General features: G+C 39.7%; 1 protein-coding gene across 7 annotated transcripts in view; it reads left to right on the forward strand.

The window, feature by feature from the left end:
- The window catches only part of bi (T-box transcription factor bifid), a 103428-nt gene extending 79593 nt beyond the window's left edge, over positions 1 to 23835 (forward strand). For 6 of the 7 annotated variants that reach the window (XM_087405795.1, XM_087405797.1, XM_087405792.1 and 3 more), the window contains 3 exons: positions 3972 to 4118; positions 4769 to 4845; positions 10463 to 23835. In XM_087405795.1, the coding sequence (XP_087261921.1) occupies positions 3972 to 4118; positions 4769 to 4845; positions 10463 to 11270 (1032 nt within the window). In that variant the 3' untranslated portion in view covers positions 11271 to 23835. The remainder of the gene's footprint in view (positions 1 to 3971; positions 4119 to 4768; positions 4846 to 10462) is intronic. The other variant, XM_087405793.1, reaches the window with a different exon arrangement.
- Positions 23836 to 25683: the final 1848 nt, after the last annotated feature.

The raw sequence follows: 25683 nt of genomic DNA on the forward strand, positions 1-25683 counted from the left end.
CGTCCAACGTATGTACCAACATAGTTGAATGCAAACTTCCGTTTGCACGAATAATCGCTGCATATTATTCCTGAATATTCCGTAGTTTTTCTGTACTTTTTAATTCTTCTGTCTTATCATCGTGAAGTCAATTAATTTAGAGATATCAAATTCAGAAGAATGACAGAATTTCGATAAAAATACACGAATTATATAATATTAATCGTTAGAATTTGATCAGAAATTATGATATAAAAGCTTTATTTCTCAGGTAATTTTAGTTTCAGTAAATTTTTAACTCTTTTTACGAACAGAATTGACAGATTTTCATCTTGACTGATATTCTTATATGAAAAATCTTCTCTAATATATGAAAATGATTTTTATGAAATAAATATTTCTGGGGCTCCCTTGCCTACATGGACATATCGGTATAATGCTGCAATATATTGCTAAGAAGCAGTTTCGAGAATTTCAACTTAACGCTATTAAGAACTTTCCTCAGCACCGGAAACTTTCCTAGGGGATAATTTACCCCCTACTTTGAAGAGTCATGATTCTTAGCCATGCCCACTTGCTCTCCCGTTTATCGACGGCAATTTGTGATTCGTTAAAAGACATGTTACATTCGTATCCACTTTTCAAACGTTTTCCAACTGCGAAAGTTCTCTCTTCAAGCGTACGATAATTACCCGGATTACGTGAGGGAAGCATTTGACGTATAAATAGATTTATCAGCCAACGAGGATACCTACGTACTTTCGTTCATTCGTTCTTTGTCAATGATAAGAATGTTCTTAGCAATCTTGTTAGTTGCCGTTCGTACCGTGAAGTGAGATGCTGTAAGCGATATCTGCATAAAAAGAAGAAAAATGCAGTCGACGCGGACAGATATATGACGGAATGATAAAAAATATAGAAAAAAGTGAAAACGGAAAACTATGTCAGTACCTGGCGTCGAAATTGGAATCAAATGTATTTTTTAAATCGCGTTTTCTGATTGTTTTCTTCCCTCGTTGAAAACTCATTCTGCCGATACAATTCAAGCTTTTTGCCGATATCGTGAACAATATTATTAAAGTATTAATCTCGAGTTAGTCTAGAAACCTAAACAGACATGCCAAGAATCATTCGCGGAAGCCTTACATTTTTTGCAGTATTCTGTAATTAACTACAAAGGCTAAATCTTTATACAATAATACGAAAATAATAATAAATATCGCTTTTGAAGATATATCAACATGTATTATGTATACTGTATTTTAATCTTCTCTAAATTTTATTTTTAAAAAAGTTTGGAATTGTCACAAATTCATAAAAAGATCTGTCAATTAAAGTAAATGCGTAGATATCTTATATGTATATTATTCTATATTTTATTATTATTATATATTATAACAATAAAATGCAGTCAAATTAAAGAAATATTTTATTTACATTTATAATATTTAATAGATTAACATATTATCTTTATTGTGAAGAAATGGCTTCACAGTAGAGAAAGCAGCTGTGCAATTGTTGGAAAATTCTTTACACATACAATATGAGTGATTTATATTTAGATCCATAAAGAACCAAAATTCTTCAATACGATTGGTTTTTGCTTTGGTTCTTTATGTGTGTGTAAAGAATTTTCCAACAGTTGCACAGCTGCTTTCTCTGCTGTGAACGCAGTCATTTCTTCACAATAAAGACAATATGTCAAATATTATAAATGTAAATGAAATATTTCTTTACCTGGACTGCATTTTATTGTTATAACGTAACATATGATACATCTTTTTATGAATTTGTGACAATTTCAAACTTTTTAAAAAATAAAATTTAGAAAAGATTAAAAAACAGTACAGTATATATTGATATATCTTCAAAAGGGATATTATTTATACCTTTTGTATTATTGTATAATGATTTATAAAATACATTAACAATATTATATAAAAATTTGGCCTTCATAATTAATTACAGAATGCTGCAAAAAAATGTATGGTTTCCGCGAACGATTCTTGGCATGTCTGTTTAGGTTTCTAGACTAACTCGGCATTAATACTGTAATAATATTATTCGGTAAAAAGCTTAGATCGAAGTACCACCTTATTCTATATCTTTTTAAGAAATTCATAAAAATAATGCAAAATATTTTATTGTTTGCCCCAAGCTATCGAGTCCGATTTAAGAATGCGCAAGCCACAATTAACAATAATGAACTTGAATAATAAATATTTCTTTTAATGAGCGTGAAGATTCTTCTCGATTCAGCAGAAACATTACACGATCTCTGTACGGCGCGATAATGAATGATCCGCTTAAAATTAATCTTGCTTCTTCTGTATGATATAATCACGATATACGGATGATAAGCGCGGCAGCATTGATACATTTTATTTGGCCATTTTAATGGCAGCAGGACTGCGGATTGAATTAATAAATGAATTCGATTGTGCCCGACAGAACGATCGATATCTAGAATACGACCGGCCATGTTTCGGAGCCTATCGATCATTATATACGTATGTGCTGCATAACTAGCGTATAAATTATGCGGATGACGATCCAGGTCGACGCCATCGATAGCGGGTGGATACGGATCGGAATTGACCCGTTACAGATGCGAGAGAATCCATCTTTGTGAATTCGACGGCGGAATCGAGTGATGACACAGGCGACTTCCGCTTATCGATCCGCGTTCACGTCGCGCACGATAATTTGCTCGTTACCGTTCATGTATTAATCTCTTTCTCTCTCTCTCTCTCTCTCTCTCTCTCTCTTTCTCTCTCTCTCTCTCTTTCTCTCTCTCTCTCTCTCTCTCTCTCTCTCTCTCTCTTTCCCTTTACGCATGCCACGGACGCGTGCGCAAGCTACGCGAGTTTGCCCTTTTCGTTTTGCGTGTCGGAATATTCTGAACAGCCTTTCGGATCGTATAATAAAAGCAACGCGAGCACAGGCAAATTTGCTCCGGACGCGACGTGAGTTTCGCGAACGACTCGCACGTGCATATTCGCATCCATTTAGGAAGATCGATGGATGTACGCCATGTAACGCAAGCTTTTTTTAAATCGCAGGATAAGGTCAATAAATTATCGTAATCGGTAAGTTCGTCCTTTCGATAATTTAACAAATTATTTAGATGAACAGTAATTTGGCGATAGGCGCGATGGAAACGTGCATATCGTTGCAGATAAATACATATACTATTTTGTTATAAATAAAACTATTTCATAAAATCAATTATATATAAGGGCTAATGAAATATTTTTAACAAATAATCATGTTTTCAAATATTAACGTAAAGATGTAATCGCGATCGTCATCGTTATAGCAGCGATAAAAGCTCGCTCGGAAAGCTCGATTGCATTTGCAGACTTTGTATCGATCAGCTCGGCATGATGCATCAGTGTAATAGCCGCTTTGCCAAGCTCATGCTTTCTTGGCCCGCACGGAACTTTATGAAATACTTGCACGAAGATTAATTAACCTGAGAGAAAGAGTAACGTGCCGACGCACGCTCTCTGATTGTGTGATTAACGGCAACACCTTCTTGACACTTTTTCTAATCTGACGTATCTCTATATTTTTCTTCGTGCAAAATCGCTCTCTCGTGTCTCGCGTTAATTTTGTTTCTTAATTTTGCGCCATGCCGTAGCCCGTAGATCACTTTCACGCTCGCGATGGCTAATCACGAGACTTTTGAGTCTTCCGCGACTTGTGTGCTCGCTAAATGGAACGCTTCGAACATGTTGTTCATGAGAACGAAAAGAATTCCACTTCGTATAAAACTCGACATTTGAAAAAGTGTAGAGAAATGTACTTGATTCGTGTTGTATTTTCTCTTGTCTTGACTTGACTCTAAAATTATCCATTGCATATATAATTGATAGCATCATCGAGTAATTGGTCCGACAGTATGAGAGAAGCGAAATAATTGCAAACGTTCTTTGCCAATGCTAACCTAAAACAATCTGTCCCAATGTATGATCCCTTTCTTATTGCAGACGATACTGAACTCGATGCACAAGTATCAGCCGAGGTTTCACCTCGTGCGAGCCAATGATATCCTGAAACTTCCGTATTCGACATTCAGGAGTTATGTTTTTAAGGAGACGGAATTCATTGCCGTGACGGCCTATCAAAATGAAAAGGTAAGTGACCCCTGAATTACTCAAACACATCCATATGTAAAAGAGATTTAAATTAATTTCGAAACATTAAAATGCAATTTTTCGGGGAAATTGAAGAACGTAGACTTGGTTACTTTCTAATGTTTAAAACTGCTGTAGACTAAGCGCAGAAATATAATCCGTTTTTTTTTATATGTCAAAAATTCATCATCTTATCGCAGAGGAAATGTAAAGCTCACACGCGGCGGCGAGAATTCATTAGAAAGGAACAATCTCGCGTTACGATCTGACAGAGCGGGCCGTTTTGGTTTCTGACCTTCTGTTAATTAATATTTCTCCGCGTTCTTGTGCCTTGATAAAGTCATGGATGCGAGAATCATTTCGTGGAATAACATCTTCTCGGTACGCATTATTTTCAGTGAATGAATTGCTTACACGCACGTGGCCATAAGAAGAGACCGGGCCTTGTATAGATTTTTGGTAGGTCGGTTATATACTCGGCTAATACACTCCTATCTTAATTATCGCGCCTTCTCGGTATAAGAAGTAAAGCGAAAAAGTATATTAGCTCAAGAGTCTACAGGTCTATTAAATCCGACTTATAACGAAAGATTGTTTAATTTGCAAACTTGTTTTTAATCCATGTTCAAATATATTTATTTTGTTTGCAGATTACCCAACTGAAGATCGATAACAACCCCTTTGCGAAAGGATTTCGAGATACTGGTGCGGGGAAGCGCGAGAAAAAGTGAGTATCGCTTTCAAAACTGCACTATACAAACGCGGTATATTTTTTAACACTTTCCTGAAATTAAAACAAACTTTTACGAAATTAAAACAACCTCGAACCTACGTCGAAATATACAAATATTTTCCTATATATGTATGTGTGTTTCTAAAAGAGTTATTTAGTTTTAGTTCGCTCTGTAACAGTTTCATGAGAGGTTTATTTATGAAAATTTCTGAAAATCATATAATACTTATAATCAGGAAAGAATTAAAAAAAATTAGTAAACTAAGTTATCTTTAGCGAGTATCCTATGATGAAGATCGTACGACTCGGAATCTACGTTAATGTACAACGGATTAAAAACTACCCTAAATGCAAAGCAGACGTACCCTCTCTTTGAATCGCGTTTTGTGATGAGCAAAGAGCGCGAATCTGTCTTCGGGGTCGACCTAATTGATCGTAGACCTTTCGAGCTTCCCCTCGATCGGCGCTATTATGCCGACCTTAGGGTCACCCCCTGAGCTAAGGGTTGGTTTCACAGGGCTCATTTGCACTCCGCATCGCCGGCAGTGCCGTCCATTTATATTCAATATTGCGGGTTTATGAGCTTATGTCAGCGAACAATCTCTCGGAGGGGATGCTGTGTGTCGTTCGTCGTTGCCGTGGACCAGGCTGCTATGGAAACTCATTTCCAATCCAATAGGTCGCGGGAAAACTCGAAGTAGATTTTGATGAAATCAAGTCGCTATGCATAACAATTTTAAGCTGTTTCTTCTTATATCATTTAACAATTCTTATGATTTTTTTAACGAAAGAAAATATTCTGTCTATGATGTCGGCATGTCTCGTATTGAGAAACGCATTAGGTATATTACGCGAGAAGACGAAAAAAAAAGTGATGCAAGCCACGGGTCAGAAAATTTTCGGAAAATTGCGGCAGTCTGCGACGTCGAGCGGATAAAGAAAGGGCCAGGTTAATCGAGAAAATATGCAAAGCAGGGGGCGCGTCGCCGCGGCACCGCCTAATTAGAATAAGGGTTAGTTTTGGCTTATGGTTTCGGTTAAGGGTGGTTGGATGCCATCAGGAAGCCACAGGGAAACCGGAAAGAGAGAAAGAGACAGGGCACGGGCAGAGAAACACCAGCAGAAAGAGACCGCGAGAGAAAGAGAGTGGCACAGTGAGAGAGGGATCGGGGTTGGAACATAGCCAATCATCGGATTAGCATACTGATGCTCAGGGGCGGCGCTATCGTTAACGTGGAGGGTGCCACTCTTGACGGCTTTGAATTTTATATTGGTCCTACAGATCGTTTTGTGGCTGTACAAAGACTGCGCTTCGAGAGCTTCGATCTTCTAATGTAAGCGCGAAATCTCTTTCCTCGATCCCATGGGTTATTTTTTTTTTTTTTTATATATATCTTTGGTTGCATAGAGTTATATAATTGTATACAATCATATTCTTATAAATAGGACTTGAAAAAGCCCACACAGCATACTTTATCCGAGGGATAGAATTGTTCTTAGAACTCTTTAGGACATTTCTTGGAAGTCTGTACTCTATGGGAGTGCACTATTTTCTCAGATTTTTTTCAAGCCCTTTGAAAAACACAATTGTCTCTCAGCGATCCAAGTGATTTAAGTGATAAAGTTCAAGGTAGTCTGCGGAGAGTTAATTGAGAGCTAAGAAAAAGTAAGTAGACTAAAAAAATAGGGAAGATGCTATGTAACCGTGAATATATATGTAGCTAAGACAGGCTCTCTTATCGGAATTTAATCGCTACGTGATAATTTAAGCGAAATATCCCTCGATTAGTATAGAGAGATATAAAGTAACTGCGTGACTATACTCAAATAAAATCACTGTACTCGATACGCGATAGAGTTAAACGACCCTGACAGCCGGCGCATTGTTTCGTTAATTTTTTAACAACGCGCGACGCGGCGTTTCGTCACGAGATGTAACGCCACTCGAGCGTGACGAGTTGATTCGCTACGCCGCTTTAAAAAAGAAAAAAAGGAAAAAAAAAGGAGGGAGAAAAAGAAGGAAGGAACCGCTCCAGTGCGGCGAGTTGTCACGTCATTTATCATCATACACACCGCGGAAAGATCGTATTTAGCGATATGCGTGGTGTGCGGATTAACCCGTTCGCTCGTGAAACTCCCACGATCGTGCGTTAATACGTACAGTACAACACGAGTAATGTATGTATATTTCCTGGCGGTCCATTAGCGCAGATATTAAATTAATAGCTGTTACGTTTACCATTGTCTCCGGGGGAGATTAATTTTCGCGATTGGTTACGTATCGCAAACGTCTTCTGATTAATAAGCAAACCAAGCAAGGCGTGCCGAGAAATCTGGATGAAGCCGTCGAATTTCACTTAACTTTTGCAGTTAATTATCCGCAGAGCATAAATCATTCTTCGATATTACAACAAAGCGTTCTTATTAGATACATATAATTACAGCCAAACTAGGCTTCATCCCCGATTTTTATTGATCTTATATGTTATATCTGGATAATATTAAAAACATCATGGATGACACACAACTAACAGTTTAAATCTCCTTATTTTTCGATATAATCAACAGTCGTATTTCTTATCGTACAATCTTGCAATTTCTCTATTTTCATTTATGACCAAACTGTCATTTGCTAATTTACTCGATCACATATTTGCGAAGATATGTTGGTGAATGGAAGGTTTATCTTTCCCACGAAGTCATTCTTTTAGACAACGATATAAGCTATAAGCTTTCCGAGACCTCTGCAATTCCTCCCATAATCGCACCAAATCGAAATACTCGATTCCGCAACCTAATACAGAATTAATTGGCGCACACGGATCCTTTCAGCGGGCTCGAACAAAATTTCCTGGAACGCTCCTAATCACGCAAAGGAAACTCGATGGTACGTTACCGTCGACAATCGAGTCGAATGACGGGCCGGGGTTATGGAGGCGCGGGAAAGGCAAGAGGGCTGGGGCAAATCTAATGCATCGTCTCGTGCAGGCAGAACAAACCTAAACCTCGTGTAAGTCTCGGCTATAGCCATTCGCACAACGAGAGGCTTACCGGTGTCTTAATACCATGTAATGCGATCAGTTCACCAACACAGAAACGTGCGCTTTTGCTCGCTCGCTCGCCCGAGGTGCATCCGCTTCGCGCACGCTCCTTCTCGTGGATGCATCCGTGACATGCACTCGTTGCAGTCCCGAAAGGGTGTACAGGCTCTCTGGTTTCTATACATAAGTGCGAGAGTACGCCAAATCAATAATCCGTGCACTCGGTATAGAACTTTCGAGCAAGGTACGTGTATACGTCCCTCTTCGTCCTGGACTGGTAGGGTTTTTACCATCCGTCCTCTCTCTTTTCCTCGAACAACCCATCTCCTCTCTTTCTTTCTTAGGGCATTCGGGGGACGTTCGGAAAGATTTGAGAGAATCGTTCGATTCACCGATTGACAATCTTTTCCTTTCTTTGCTTCTGTATTTTAATTAATTTTAGAAATAAGCTGAACGAATAAAAAGAATTAATTAACGTAAATTAATCAGAAATCATGATCATCCGCGCGACACGATTTCCGCGCTCGATTTCTCTTATGTAAAAGGCTATCCGTGTGTAACGCAACTCGATAAATCGTGAGCCAAGATTACGCGAGCTTCGCGAAGATCGGGCGAAAGAAACACGTTGCCCTGGGGAGTCAGCGAATAGATCAGTGTGTCGTGAATCGATACGGTATCGCCACAGCATCGATGAAAAATGATCGTGACTCCGACTCGGGTGTGCAGGCGGCCCCGACGTCAGCGCGATAAATCACTCTCGATTCCGCGCATCTATAAGCTCGCGATTCACGGAAAAAAAAAAAAAAAAAAAAATATTCTCTGCGTCGCGCAATGTAATCGTGCCGCGCGCGTATATCTTGAGGGTTCTATCGACACGCCGCTCATTTATACGAGCCGCTTGCAAGTACGCACGCACACAGAGGCGCGAATTGCAGCACACGAGCTCTCGCTCGTCTGTTTATAAGTGCAAATAGCCGCGAGTGGCATAAAGTTAAGCGCACGTGAAGGCAACGCGCGAGCGAGCGAGCGAACGTTAGACACTTGCCGCATAGGAAAGGCGTTGAAGGCGCAATTAAGATAATTAATCTAATACCACGGCCGCGCCTCCAGGCAATACAGCTACCGACGCTCACATAAATCCCTGGGCTTCGTTTATTGCATCGCGCCGACGCGACGCTGGGCTCTGCTCCGCGCTCAGGCTCGTCGGGGCCTTTTGATTTTCTTCGACACAATAAATACCTCACCTCTCTGTCTCCCGGAATCGCGATCGCATTGATCGCCTCTTGTTCTCCTCGCACGCGCAACGATCGATGCATGTCGTTGTCGAGTCGACGATATTTCATTCGCGTGAATATCGGCGCTGCTATAAGATTTTCATAGATTCTCATTCAACTAATCATGATCGTGATTTTGAGATAACATTTACGCACATTCTGCGTGAAAATATTTCACAAAAATCGCACATTAATATTTATCAATGTAGGCGTGTTTGTCTTTGATAGAACTTGCATCGCATCTGTGTTCCATATTACGAATTGAAATTGTTATAGTTTGATAAACGATGAATATTGACCAAAAAAAAATAATAAGGCTCAAATTTAAAAAACAATAATTAGAAAGAAGAGTTAATGAGAATTAAATAGAATTAATATTACAGTTTATTAAAGATACATAATTTGAATCATAAATTAACCGCGTTAATCGTTTTATTTTATGCATGAGAACCGCGTTTAACTCTCACTAATAGAGTCTTTCTTTCTACTTATTATTAATTAATATCGATATACGTATATTGTATATGTTACGATCAATTATTATTCTGACTTTGTTATACTTCTTTATATGATTGCAATAGTTTGATGCAATTTTTTTCAGAATAAACATTATCGCGACTCACAATCAGTCTATTTGCAATTTCAGTTCTTTTTTATGCTGAATATCAATTCGCCAATAAATCAATTAGCACACATCAAGGATATCCTCGAGATATTGCGCTAATTGTACGTATATAGATAGAAACCACGATTAGTTCTCGCAATCTTCCGGATGAAGATCCTTTTACTCGCTCGTCGTCCTCGCAATTTTTCGATTGAGACATACGCATAGGATATACTAACAAAACCACATCGAGATCCAGCGTGAACGATTTAACGTCGAAATTGCCACTGCCAAGAAGGGAAGTGACTTTATCACCGGCCCTCTCGTTATACTCTCAGAACCAATTACAGTGTGCCATAATCAATAGGTATTCGCGCGTCTCGAAAGATTGTCAGCTTTGCGAACGTCGATAAATCATATCGAAATAGGCGGAACCCATTTATCCGGTGGCCGTGTAGCTCTGCTAACGATTGATAACTCGCTAACCACGCCTTTCCATAAATCAATAATCAATCTGGAAACACAAAGGCAACGAGGTTCTTTGTAACACCGCGTTGCGACAACGTCGAGTTTATTTGTCTTAACGTACAACTTATTTTTCACGAAGATTTCTCGGGAGAAGTAATTAAGAGTGGAAAATGAACGTAACGCGCGAACCTCACAAGATTGCTAACTCCGCGTCGTTGTTGCAGAAGGCAGGCGCTATTGACAGTATCGGGCGGCGGTTCCCGTTTGACAGCGGGTGGACCAGCATCTCCGGACAAGCGGCGTTCGTCCAATTCCGCCACCGACCTCATGGACGACGAGGACAAGCTGCTGGATGTGGTTGGACCCGATACCCCGCACCCAGCCCATCACCACCGGGAACGAGAACACTCTCGCGAGAGAGACGATCGAACGAGCGAACGAGGCGAGGGCAGCGAATCGTCCGGGTCTGAGAGCGGTGGCGGGCCAGGCCCAACGGGCTCTGAAGGTCCACGGCCGGATGTCTCGGTCGGACCACCGCTTCATCCGCCTCTTTTGCCGTATCTGTACCCGCCAGTGCCCGGACTCTATCCCGGTCCCGGTCCCCTGATACCACCCACTCCTCTTGGACTCCACGGCGGTGTCACCCCCGGTATGCTGTTTAACGCCCAGCTGGCCTTGGCGGCCCAGCATCCCCTCTTTGCACACTATCCTCATCCCCTAGCGAGTCCCCTGCATCAGCTCAAGGGACACAGATTCGCGCCCTATACACTCCCGGCGCCCTCGCATGGCTCGGCATTCGAGACCGTGACCCCCGGAAGCAGAACCCTGAGTCCAAGATCACCGCCGCCGAGGCCGCCAACCGATTCGCCGACACCCACTGGTGGCGGTGCCCTCATCTCGACGACGCCCAGCTCCGCCGGTGAGCTCAAATCCATCGAGAACATGGTGAATGGCTTGCAGGAGAAGAGAAGGAGAAGTCCGAGTCTGACGCCCGGACATCGGGGCGACGACGCTGGCGGAGGGAGTCCGTGACAGGAGAACGAACCTGTGAGCAGCACCAAGGACGATGACCCTGATGAAGATGAGAACGAGGATTGCGCCGACGAATCCGGCGGCGACCCGGAGGACCTTTCCGCCGACGAGAGGGAGCCGGACTCCACGTCGGAGCCGTCGTAGCGGCGGGAACGTTCGCTTGTCGGCATTCGGTTCTCCCTCTCTCTTCCTCGTCCTATTCGGGGGTCCTGGCCGTACCAGATGAGTGTGAGGAAGGCCAGACTCTTATACTACAAAGTGCAATTTTATTTCCGGAGTGGCGCCGCGACTCGAAAAGTCGTTTTCGCGAGCGAGTGCGGCGCCCTTCGTGCTTTCGGGACTGAACAAGGAGTCCCGCGTGTTTCCTGTATCTGTAAATAAACCTACGTGAGAGTATGATATCGCGCGCGCATTAGGAGTGTGTGGGATCTCTGTTAGGACCGCGAGGCGGAATGCGTTGGACTCTCGATGAATGCTGCGCCGATCGCGCGTTGATGTAAATTAGGTGAGACGCGAGAATGAATGCGATGAGGAAAAAATGAATGTGTGTATGTGTGTATGAGAGAGAGAACGAAAAAAAGGGTAAGAGTCTACGAGCGCGTACCTGTGTCCCGTGTGAGTCTACGTTCTACCTGTGTACGTTAAGTCTTAAAGGAACAGAGAACGATATTGCAATATAAGAGCACCTCCTACTATTTGCAGTCCCTGTACATATGTACCCTAGTGATATTATATATATATATATATATATATTATATATAAATATTATATTATAAATATAAATAACATCTCTCTGTACTAATTATTAAATATTACATTATAACGATTAGAGAGACGTAAACGCATAAACGCACGATGCCCGATTTATGCCTCAAAAACGCAAAGAAAAAAAGAAAATCCCAAATCCGAAGAATTTCGGGGCCCGAATCGACGATCCATAGAGAAACACAGCGCGACGTGGCATAAACCGCTGATTGGTTCACCGAGGAATAGTGTCACTCTCGAATCCTTTCATTCTCGAAATTCCACGTCGCCCGGAGACTCGCGTCCTTTGACCGTGCGTCGAAAGATAAAACCATTGCGTCGGTAAAATAAAGCGGTAGGTGATCAGCTTTTTATTTGTTTACTCGAACGTCACGCACGACAAATCACACATATCTTCTTTCTTTTTAATGTCTTTTACTTTTTTAATTTCTTTTATGAGGAAGAAGCTCATCATTTCCTTTTTATTAGTAGATTGGAGTACGTCGAGCTTGCAATTGACAATATTTTTCTGTTTCATAATTATTGAGAAACGAGACTTGTTAAAAATGATATTTTATTTTTACATTGTTATAAAGTATTTCACATAACGTTACAAGTTGAATTTATTTCTTTAAAATTTCTTTTTAATTTGAAAAATGAGGCAAATCGAGATTTTATTTTACGGTAGTTGCTCAAGACTCTCGATTACCGAATTATAGCATGCGATCGGAATCTTACCGCGCTGACTAAAAATCCGAGCCGACCTGCAATTTGTATAAAATAGTGGCGATCGGTGTAAATAATTATTAAACGTGTAATAAAAATGTCGAGTAAATTCGCAATCAACTCACGCGAGTCACTTTAGGGAACAGAGGGATTCGCTATCGCGAATGCTGCACGTAACACAATAGAGGCGGTCTAAAGAGAAAAACCTGACGTCCGGGATGGGAGATAACGGTGATTTATTAAGGCGAAATCGCGCAATGTCCGCGGGAGAACGTAACGTGTTTTTTTTCCTCTTTTCTTTTCTTTTTTTTTTTTAAGGAACGTCTCCGAGAATGGGATTCTCCCGTGATGTCCGAGAATGGGAGGCCGTTATCGTTTGCACGCACTGCGATAATACGAATGCGCTGCACGTCCGCACGTTGCACGATCGCAGGGACAATCGAAAGATCGACTCGCTACCTGACGCAATACACCTTGGCGTTTAACATCGATCATCTCATTGTGCAATCGATGATCGGCTTCTTACTCGTATTCTAAAGCATTTTATCGTAATTCGACTAATCCCTGTTACGTTTCCTATACGCGTTTTCGATCCTGTAGCGTCGAGTATCGTAAAATGAGAAAGGCACGAGTGGAACATCTAAGTTGATCTCTCGTTTACAAATAATTTGTTGCCGTTGTTCAATAATTGCAAAAAAGGTAAGTCTTCAACGACTATATGAAATAAATCAGTTGAATAAAATATCGAATACTACTATTGAATCATGATATATTATTTAGTAAACATATAAAAATAATCAATTTCACATGGCTGATATTTCTATAGTATTTATCAAGAATCAAAGTATTTCAAACTTCTTAGAGTGCGTATTAACTTTTAATATACATATATTAAATATATATAGTATATAACATTAAATATATATTTAATATAATATATATTTAGATAGCCAATTGACATTGATTTTGGTTTTTATAGAAACAGGATGCAAAAACATGAATAGAATGTGATATGACATTTTGATTATTGAACATCTATAATATTTGAATATATCGACTAAAACGAGAGATATATATCACACGTTGACTTTTTTCAAAGGCCTAATCAGCTTTGCTCCATTTTGCGATACCCGTTATAAGCGGACTAGCCTCGTCGTTGTACTAATATGTCTATATACATACATCCGAATCGATTACAAGGGAGCGAAGTGTTCTGAAATCTGAAAGCAATAATCGAGCAGAGCTGTGAGTATAACTATCGCGGATGAAACTAATCGGTTCGGCTGTTCTAAACTTTTGCGGTCGGCCAAGACTTCCATAAGTAAAAATCACTATTGGCAGGCACTTTGACTCAGTGCAAAATTCGCGACGAGAAAATTTTTGAGCGATTCAAAAATGAATTGTTCAAAAATCGTAGGTCACTTTAGAATCGTGTTATCGAACGGGTCCGACGATTATTGTTCATCATACTTTAAGCGAGAAGCCTATTCTATAATCTGATCAACGGAATGGCATACAGATTTTTTTATTTAATTAATATGTTGATCGGAGAACTTTTGTCATAGTGATATAACAAAATCGCCTTTAAAAATGGCGAGAGAAATATTTTCCATAAATCTTTATTACTTTATTTACTTGTTACTGATTACGCAGAACCCATAATTCGTTTACGCGTGTTGATTTTAATGAATCCTGTTCAGACATGACTGGCGAACGTTGTACATATATTTACTTTTATTCCAACTTGTTTATATTCAGCGCTAAATATGGTTCCCTCGGTCTCGAATTTCACTTACATGAAAAACTCAATCGATGCAAATGTGAGTTGGAAAATGCCATATTTAGCGCTAAACGTACAGTATGAAAACGAGCCAATGTTCCGGTGCGGAAGTAGAAACTGATCGATATGTACAGATATGCAATTGAACAGGCAAGTGGATGAAGAAGGCTTGTCACATTCTTACGCACGTTAAGTTATTTGTATGGATAAATGTTATTCTCTATTGTATCATACGTATCAATAAGTAAAATGTATTATCAATTTAGTGCTGTGATGGTTCTTAGTGCAGTTAGCTTGCGGACACGAAGAGTCCATGTACAATATTAAATCACATTAATGCGAATTTTAATTTAACTTAACGCTAAAACCTGTCACGAGTCGTCATTATGTCGAAATATTTTCTTCGTCCATCTGCTCCTTCAATTTAATTCGATTGTTTGTTGATTACGATCGACAAGTCCGTTGTCTTTCGGAATTTTAAGACATAGCTACAGTCAAAGACTATCGCCCGATCGAAATCGCGTCTTAATTTCCTTGAATCTTCGGGAATTTGCTCAATCCCTCGCATAATTTTCGTGGCTTCCTTCGGAGCGTACGCACGGTCTTGTGCTCGAAGCGACGCGAGCATCATCGACGAGAAAATAGAAAAAGCAATAAAAAAAAATGATCATCAAAAAAAAAACGAAAAAGAAATTAAAGGAAGACCGAGTGATCCAGACATGGGCCACACGCGTCAAAAACTTAATATTTAATTTAACTTCTTAACACGAGAATCGTGATATTCCGTGACTTGTATTGTATATTGTACACTCCTTAGATTCTTTGTCCTCCGCCCCAACTCCATTTCCAACTTTGTCCCGTCATCAAAATCCTTCGCAAAATCCACGTGATTAAGAATTATATATATATATATATATATATATATATATATATATATATATTAATTTAAAAATACAACACTGTGTATACTCTCATTTCTCACGCTCCGATTAATAAATAAATTTAATTGCACGATGAACTTATCGTTGCACAGTTATATCGCGCGCGTGGGTATCTGCGCAAAATAGAGCCACAATGTTATTCCTTAACGAACTGATCCGCACTTTGCGCTGTTCGCTTATTGGCAGTGCGCTTATCAACTTCCGTGCAATTTTCTCCTTTACACTCCACACGAAACGTCAGTTGCGTCTATTGGATAAAACGTTTCTTAACATAAATTTTTAATACCTTTGTACACATTGTCCGTTAATAACTTTGACACTAATTCTAACAATAAGCAAATAAGTCAGGAATAGTAATTTCGCTTTGTTACCGTTGTAGGAAATCGGCTGTTTCATTCGAAATAGTCATCATGTAGAGGCTATTCCGTGTAGCCGAATAATTAGCATTAAACAGACGTTGTTTGTGTACGAATGTAACCAATCTGCTGATATGCGTCTTATACGCGGTTTAACGAAGAAACTTTTGATTCCGCCGCCTCTTTAATGAAAGAAACCGTTTTCGTTTTTTGCCAGAAAATAAGCGCGCAAGAACGCCAGAACTTCGGTGGCGCAGGAATTTTAATCTTTCGACCGATCGGTCGGACGATTGTAATAATTACCATTTGCTCGTGTGAAGATACGACGATGTGCTCTTTCTCGACCGCAAAATAAAGTAATGAAAATATGAGGGGCAGCGTGAACATTTTGAATTACGTATAAGGAAGTACATATAAATTTAATAAAAAAGAACAAGAATTTTGGTACGTCTGTCTGCTTTGACTATTACTATAAGTTCATATTTTATGAATTTACCAAAAAAATTACAAAATTTATACGATAAAATTTATATTTTTATTCAAGTAATCTCGATATTTTTTTCGAAAAACTTATGTAGCTATATCAGACTCTTGACAATTGTGTTACACGAGAACATCGTGTTCTAGGAACAGTACAAATTGATGAGATATCGACGTAATTAGTGGCATGCATCTTTTTTTTTTTAATGAATGGTTTCCCCGATGAATTCGCATTTCCGTTATGCCACGGTGCAAAGGTAAATTCCGATGATTACGTAGATAAAAAGTTAATGAGTACGGCCTCGTTTGAAGCAAGCAAATTAAGAATTCCTTACAGCGAGACAATTAGGGGTATTACATAGGTAATTAGGCCGTGCATAAGTTTCGTCACATTTCGTAACTCAAAACTGTTGTCGCTTTTACGTATCCCAAGTGCGACGTAACTCCCAAGTGCGAATAATCATAATATTTCGCAGAAAGTCAGTTTTCGCACTCGGAAAGTCATGATTAAGTAAATAAAAATAAAAACGGAATGCCGAAATGCTGATAACAGAGTAAAATTGTTAGAAACTGTATTATTACGTTCTAAATTTAATTATTTTTATAAAATATATATTTGGCGCAGAATGCTGGCACATGGAAAAAATTAATTTCAAAGTTTTTCATCGTGGCTTTCGAACTATACGTATGGTTGTGTTTTCCTCGAATGCTCGTTCAAAGAAAATGAATTAATGGTGAGAAAAATTCCTTTTGTCAGCCACGTGTCTATAATTCCTGGTAATGTCGTTGCCAGAAACGGAGACCGATTATGATTTCTCGATTATTTCAGTAATTTGGGATGCTCGCATTTTGCGGCGACTTTCGTGTCACGTAACCGCTTTCGTCGAACGATGAGTAAATTAATAAAAAAGAAGCAAAATTAAGTAGAGTGAAGACAAAAAGGGCGATCGCAGCGACGGCAACTCTATTTCACGATGATAATCGAAGAGGCTTTCGTGTCGCAATATGCTAAATCGCATCAGCGAGGAGAGTCGCTCGGCAGCAAGCCGAACACGAATACGAATGACTGTATTACAATAATAAGTTGATTCACGATGCTGAATATTGCGTTTTATAGAGTCATAACACACATTTGTGTCGCGACAGTAAAAGTCACGCACGATAGGACGAATGGTAATGGATTTATGAGAGAATTAAGAGTCAATTAATTCCCGTGAACAATTAAAGTAGCAACTTCCTGCGTGCTACAAACGTGTTAGGATACTTGGTTATGTATTGTGGGATTGCTTCCGTTCAATCTAATTCATTGATCCATCAAAATCTCGAAGTTATATTTATAAAAGCATCATTCATACTTGATGCACAATCGCAATGCATATATGTACATATACAGGCAGTGAAAAGATTAATGAACGAAGAGAAAAGGCGAAAGGCACATTATCACACAACGTCTGATTTTTTTAAGATCCTGCTTCTCGATTTCATCAGAACGCTGTTAACGAGCTCGCGAGTAATCGACGCGATCACGAAGGCAATGTGTCTTACGCAGCGTCAGGGTGATCAGATCTATACATAATGTTACGTGTAATAAAGAACCTTAGGCAATTATATTAATGTGATATTCTTATGCGCATTAAATTATTCATATCTTATAATGTGCCTAACCCGGAAGAGAAATATTCGATCAAACTCAATCATTTTGCTCTCGTATTGCGAAATCGATTGCTTATTGCTTTTCAATGAAGAAGATATTTAAATTTACATAGTATCAATTTTAGTAGCTGTGCTGTCGCTGTAGCCATAACAGATTGCATTAATAGAGTACAGGTTTTAAGGCTTTACCGCATGTCATACAATTGAATCTTAAGGGACGAGGGAAGCAGCGAGGGGAGAAAGAAGGATTAGTCGGTATCAAGCAATGTGGCGTGTTCCGCTAAAAAAGCTCCGTTTAATATCGTTTATAAATTATTCTCCATGGAGATAGCCATCAGCATACAAATTGGTTCGCCTAGGACCTCGGGGCTTGCTATAGAGAGGACCCGGTATCTTTGTCTAGATTCTCACCCGAGCCATTTTTCCATGAAAGCCAAGTGGGAAGTGCTCCGAGAACTTTTACAAATGCGTAATTTCTCGGTCGTTTCAACCGGATATATCAAAGTATTTGTCACGTGCTCTCGTAATCAGAAATTCCTTCTTTTGATATCTATTCGTTTGGAACTTACATTTTATATATATATAAAAGATACATTAATTTTGCAGCTACCGAATGTCTTTTTTTAAGTAAAAATTTGATACGAGTTTAATCACAACATTTCGATACATTACGACAATCGTTGCATTATCTGTAACAATAATGCATCACTTCTGTGTATGTGGCGCTTTCGCTTTTTGCATAATGCAAAACTTCTCTCTAAACGACATCAATTAAAAGCCAAAGTCTCGCGAATACAAACGAAGAGGCAAAGATAGAGAAAAAGATCACGCGGACTTGATTCTCGAGAAGTCTCAACTTCCTCGGGAATGAGAGAGATTAGGAAGCAATCGAAATGCACGGTGGCCGTCTTTGATCGGCCAATGGACACAATCCGGCGTTGCCGGTCCAGTCGTGGGGTCCGTGTCCTCGAGGGAATTAGAATCCTCCAAGTTTCGACGAGTTGCGCCGCGCGGTCCACTTGGCAGCCTGATAGCGACGAGGATTTAATTGACACCGGGAGGTGTCGCCGCACTAAACTATGCAAAGTGGTCGGCTTTCGTCTTCTGAAGTCTTCGATGAGCTGCGTGATCTTCTGATTTCTGCCAGGATAGTCAACCTGTCGAAGATGATTATCGATCGCAGAGATCGACGGCGTGCCTTAATGCTCTGTATAGGTAGCTCTGGCAACGTGAAACCTTTTATTTATTGAATTTTATTTAATTTTTTAATAATATTCTCTTATTTAATAATGCAGAAATGAAAATCTCGCTTATGTGCACTATTCATCAATATTTTATTATTTATTAAAATTTTACTATTTATTAAAAAATTATGATGTTATCACAGAACGGAATTTTATAACTCATTTTTGAGTTTCACATAATTTTCTAGTAATGTATACCTACATATACTATATCAAATGGAACTTAATCAAACTACTTAATTAAAATTCCAGAGCTATTAACCTGTTATAGAATATAATTTTGAGACGACAGAGAGAGGCAGAGAGGGGAGGAAGGAGAGAGAGAGAGAGAGAGAGAGAAAAGAGTTATATAAGTGGATTAAAATATAAAAATATTTTGGTCGAAACTCAATAGGTGTTTATTAAAGAAAGACTGGATTTCTGACAATGTAGAAATGTTCTCATCAAACAATAAATATTGACTCGAAGGTTGAATGAAATTAAAGTGTGCCTCCAGCATCACTTTGTGCCTTTTAAGCACAGTCAATATCAGGTTTTCTCAAAAATTCAGATTTCAGTATGTAAAAAATAAACAAAATCCAGTCTGTTTACCTTCTTTTTGTGCCGCGACTACCAATTTTATTTCCTCTAGTCATTGCCTCTAGCTAGTAACTTTGCTCATGATAGCGCTATCTCTCCGCCTCTTGTTCTATGTCATTTTATTTTATATTTATGTCATTTTCAGTTTATTTTATTTTATTTTATTTCATTGTTATCTTATTTTATTATCATTTTATTTGACGTTGTATTTTTGTCTACGTATTTTGAGTATTCGTGCAGTACTGTTAATTTCATCTATAATTATCATGCGATATTCTGCGCAGCACTTTATTCTTATTCTTAGTTTTTCATGTATGCATTCCTAATAGGCTTCAAAGCAGTAGCAATGATGATGTCTTATCTTTTGCGTCTTTCTTTCTAATATTATATATAGTTTGTAATACTATTGATAGACAATAAATCAAATTAAAAAAAATTAAATTAAATTAAATTTTATTATATAGTAAAAACTTATTGCTAAAGGTTCCTCAAGTGTAGAAGAATTTTTTCAAATTTTTATGTAGTCCGGAACCATAAAAAATATATGCTGTTTCCTTCAACGATCCAAAGCGTAAACTACGATAGAAAATGTTGGGATGATGCTGGAGGTTTAAGACGTTTATAATTTTGATGGATTTATTATTATTAGTATTCCGTTAAATCGAATTACTGAGAATTTATTTTTTGAGTAGATGATTTGTATATTTGTAGATGACACTGTATAAAGAATTTAATTTCAATCATATCTTCGTTTGATTCAGTGACACTGAAATATTGCGTGTATGATTTAAGAAAGTCGAGACCTGTTGAAGAGCAATATGTATAAATGTGGAAACGCAATAATGATCTTTACGTATTTTTTAATCAATCAGTGATTAATGGTACAATCAACGCGTAAATGAATATTAATAATATTTATATAAAAACATCGATATATTTAATAGTAAAATAAGTATTAGCAAGCTTTTGAACGTATTAACTCTCACATTAATCTAGACATTCGTATTAAAACTTATGACTTTAAAATTTGTGCGCAATTATGTACAAAACAAATTATTAAAACTGTTGACAAAGCTTGCGACAATTAATACTTGTGACCAGTATCTTTATGGAGATACTAAAGTCGTTTGTTTTATCGATTCAGTAGCATTTACATTTATATAATTTACATACATATCGTTAACTACACTCTACTTACTACACATCAATATTGCACGTACACATATGTATAAATTTTCTAACTAAAATCTTTCGTATTAGGTATCTAGACTTAATTCTAAAAACTCAACGTTATTTGTTCATGTAATCCCTAGTCCAAATCAAAATTGTTTTATACGTATAAAGTATAAAACAAATATTGTTGCGAGTCGACATCAGAAGTCGGTAATAAAATTGTCATTTTCCAACTTTGTTCGTTTTTGGCATAAAGTCAACCGGTTTGGACTACATTATCATTTATATTTTAATTATGGAAAAGGATTTTTAAATCTGTGAAGACAGTTAGAAAAATACTTATTTGATAAATAATCGGTAAAACAGACGACTTTATGAGCCCCCTTAAGATACTCGAGAAATTTCCACCGTCTTATCCCCGATGAAGGACATTGTCTGCACTTTCAATGGCCGCGCTTAATTGACACTGGTAGGTGTCACGACTCTAAACTATGTAAAGTGACCGGCGGCTTTGGCCTCTGATGTCGACTGCGTGTGTGCGGCTCTCAAGAGGATTCACCATCATCTAGGTACACGTTCATCTTGGCACATCTGACGTCCGCGAAGATGATCGAGAATGATCATTGATCCGAGAAATTGAGGCTCCGTCGTTCGACTGGACCGAATGAACGATCCGTTTGGCGGAAACTTATATTGAAATGTATTAATTATTGACGCTGTCGATATCACGTTTCTTCTACATCGCTCACTGTTCTATACGTCGTCTCTATGCCAACGGGAGGCTCAAATTCCTCTCGCGAACCAGTTTATACCGAAGTGGCGCGATGACAAAGATCGGCCGCCTTTGAAAGTCGAGGCCGTTCTTCGTTTTTCTCGTGAATGCTAAATCACGTTTCAACATTATCTGCAGCATCTACAGCATTCTTTAAAAAATAAAAATTATACGCATACCGTGCGTTAACGCGAGGATCTCTTTCGCAATTTGCAGAATTCTCTTTTTTTCGCGTATTTTATTATAGAATTTCATCTTGGCTCGTTTACGTCATTTATCTCACCGGAATAGAAATTGTAGAAGAATTGTAAATCTTTGAAAGATGGGTCAGTCATTTTGCATCTTGAAAACGAGCATCGCGGCCATCTGTTTCGCGACTTCCTTCGCACGAGTAGCACTCGCGCAGAACCTACTCGGCCAGGCGCAAAATACTCCGACAGTCCGGTCCCATTCCCCTCTGTTTCTTCCTCCTCTCTTCGTCTTTTCCGTGCCGCGACGTGCCCAGAGGGCGGATATGTATAGCCACGACGAAGAGGTACACGACTAGAGGATGGCTCCCGGTCTCGGTGGATGGACACGGACAGGTCCGCATTGTATTCTACGGCCAGTAAATCCTCCCGCTCCTAGTGTAAATGAGAGCTGAAGAGGGAGAGAACGTGGTGCTTGGTTGCTCAGAAGGGAGTTTGATCCCGCCGATCCCGGCTGTGGAGGAGGAACACCCAGAGAAGATTCGAGAGAGAGTGGCGAGTAGAGTGAGCGAGCAAGAAGGAGGAAGAGAAAGAACAGGGGTAGAGGGACGGCGAAACAGAGACGGAGAGATTTATCTTCCGCGGCGACTTACAGCAGCCCTTTGTCACTGGCCGCGGTGAGAAGTTCGCATTTTTCGTCATTTTTTTCCTACCATCATTCCCCGTGCCCACCTCGCCTTGTTTCACGGATTTATTCGCGTTCCTTCTACATTTCGACAGCGACATTCGGTTGTTGCAAGCTATCAGGCTACTGGAATTAACCTCTGTATGTGTGGGTGTGTGTATATATATATATATATATACACCATATTATATACGCCACTCTTGTTCTCTTGATTTGAATGACGGATCTGAATTTCTCTTACAATTAGTAGAAATCAGCTATGCACACATATATATATATACATATATATATATATATATATATATATGTATATGCGCCTGTCCTTTCGATAGTTAATTCCAATCAACAGATTACTGTACCGCATAAAGCCCCTGTTATCGCGATAGTAGCTGATTCCTACTAATTGTAAAAAGAAATTCATATCTGTCATTCAAATCAAGAGAACAAGAGTGGCTCTCATGAATAAACTTCTTTCAACGATCCTGATTAGCACCTGGTCGTTGCGAGTAGGGAACCATTCGATAACCCAACCGTACAGACGTCGAAGGACCTTCACACGAGCTCGGCGAATACAGGCCGCATACGCGATCGTGTATACGTGTGTGTCAAAGGGGACACGAAGGCAAGGTTGCGGTGCGGTAGTAGTCGGTGGTAGGAGAAGTTTCTAGTCAGACAACGTTTGTCGGCGCGTTTGTGGGCACCGACGCAACGTCTTAAGGTGCAGTCTTTTAAAGAGGCTCACAGTGCGCTAAGATCCACCACCGTCTACTACAACGACTCGAGCGAAACTGCTCGCGTCTCGCGTGCGTTAATTCGATATTCGCGACATGCTGGACCCAATCTGGGCATAAATTGGTCTTTAATATTGGACACTGAAATAAATTTCAGATGAAAAAGAGGATCGCAGAGGTAAATTGTATCTTTTTTTATAAAAATTCAATTCTTATGAGTCAAGATGTAGAGTCTCTATGTGTATTATGTGCCTCTTAATATGTAGAATCTACAAGATTTGCGACGCAAGACTCCTTATTTACGTATAACTTGTACTAGTACTCTTTTCATTCTTGGTCGAATCGCGTAGGAGGAACTGATTTGTGATCAATTTGTCCTGATTTACCGCGTCGGTACCGCGAGCGAGAACGCTTTGGGCCTGTTGCCGGCCTCGCCTTGAGAGACATTCTTCTTCGAAGAATTTTAACATCCTCTATAACCGCAATCCTCTTTTCACGCAAAAATTAAACAAATGATTCACAACGAAACCACTGAAAGTTATTAAAGTTACCATTAGAAAGATGAATATAAATATATGAGTGAACATTAATTTATAATCGTATTATATAAATTAAATTTTTTAGAACGTAAAGTTAAAAGCTATTGAACGAGCTATTGAAATATTCTCGCTCATTGTCAGACGTATCATACCATTTCTACAGAAAAAAATTATGAAAAAATTAAAAAATACGGTGTTTTATCGAAATTACTTGCAGTAATTAGTCAGATTTACAGTTAGTTATAGTGTGTGCGAGATGAACACAGAGATAAACGGCAAGAGAAAAGGCAAAGGCAAGAGAGAGAGGGAAGAGCTGACTCGTCAAACATGTCGACCGGCGCGGCGTGGTATTTCACCATGGCGCATCCGCCACGGGCACGGGGCCCGGGGCCCGGGGCCCGGGGCCCGCCGGCCCGCGTCGCCAGACGCTCCTACGACGCAACGTCATACATAACGCTGAGACCTCTCACAAAGGACTCGTGGTGAGATGGTAGCCTACAAGATCGGATAATATGGGTAGTTATTTGTCGGCGCCGATGTTGGTTTTTCAGCTGAGTGTGTTGCCACGTACGTGTGAGACCCCCTGCGGCGAAGGGCCCGACGGGCCCGTCCACTCACGACTTCACGAGCTCCTCGGGCTCTACTATTTCTCCCTCTTCTTCTTCCTATTTCTACCTCTCCACGCCAGCCACCACGGCGGACAGTATTTTTTATTTTCTCGTATAACGTGTGTGTATATATATTTTTGGCCATCGCGCTCTGATCTTCCCTCCCATCGTATCCGGATACTTCTCTCGTCACTTTCCATATTCAATCTCCTCTCGGATATCAAGGCCCGGTTTGTAAGAAGAAGGGATAGGATAACACGAATACGGAAACATATGTGAGAATTCTGCGTGAATACCAGTATCCGAACAATTTTTTTACAGCTATTTAAAAACCTTTTAGCTATTAAATCTGTAACCCGCGGTGAGAATAAAATTGAGAGCGATAATGTATTCTATCGTAAAATACTAGTAGTACTGAATTCTATTCAAATCTCTAGTTGCTCCGATTTCGCTTATAACTTTCTCGGGAAATAAATTTTTCGCAATGGTAAAATACAGATACGGGTAATCTTTCATCCCGGCTCGCACACCGCGACAACACGTAGCAAATTATGCTAAGAACGACCTAGATTACTTTCAAGAGGATCAGTTTCCTCGTATCGTACTGGGAAAAAAAGCGAGAATATGAGATCTTTCATGGAGAACGAACGGAGGTGGATTCCAGGCGTGCAATAGTAATCGGCACGCACCGGTCAGCTCCGATCTCGCTTTTTTCTTTAATTACAACCAGCTCGGTCGATTGCAGGATTTGCAGGCACGGTTGAGCAGCGGAATACGAAAAGTGTCTTCCCTCTTGTGGTATTAAAACGGCGATGCTGATCCGGGTGTTTACCGGTTTGGCACCTTTTTATGACGTAGACCAGCAGCGGCGAGGCCGATCACGTGCGCCGATATGATCCACAGATCCATGGGAGTCGGATGAGCCGGATCGATCGGCGCGAGGGAATATTCCATGAACCAAGTCCACTGCGCGTTAATTCGTTCGATGACTTTCCGCGAACGAGGTGAACGTATAACCTGCGATTTCTCGAGGAAATAAACTTAAATATAACTGCTCGAGCGGCGCTCGCGAGCGAACGAGCGAGCCGCGCCGTCGTCGGTGAGTTCACTGCTGACTTAATTGGGACGTAATTGAAATTGGGGATTGTAAATCGTAATTACGACGGCGGGAAAAATTAGTTTAATTTCATCTGGTCGACCCTCGTTGCATCTTG

Source organism: Acromyrmex echinatior, chromosome 4 (genome assembly GCF_024713525.1).
Source record: "Acromyrmex echinatior isolate Ae372 chromosome 4, ASM2471352v2, whole genome shotgun sequence".
Lineage (NCBI taxonomy): Eukaryota > Metazoa > Arthropoda > Insecta > Hymenoptera > Formicidae > Acromyrmex > Acromyrmex echinatior.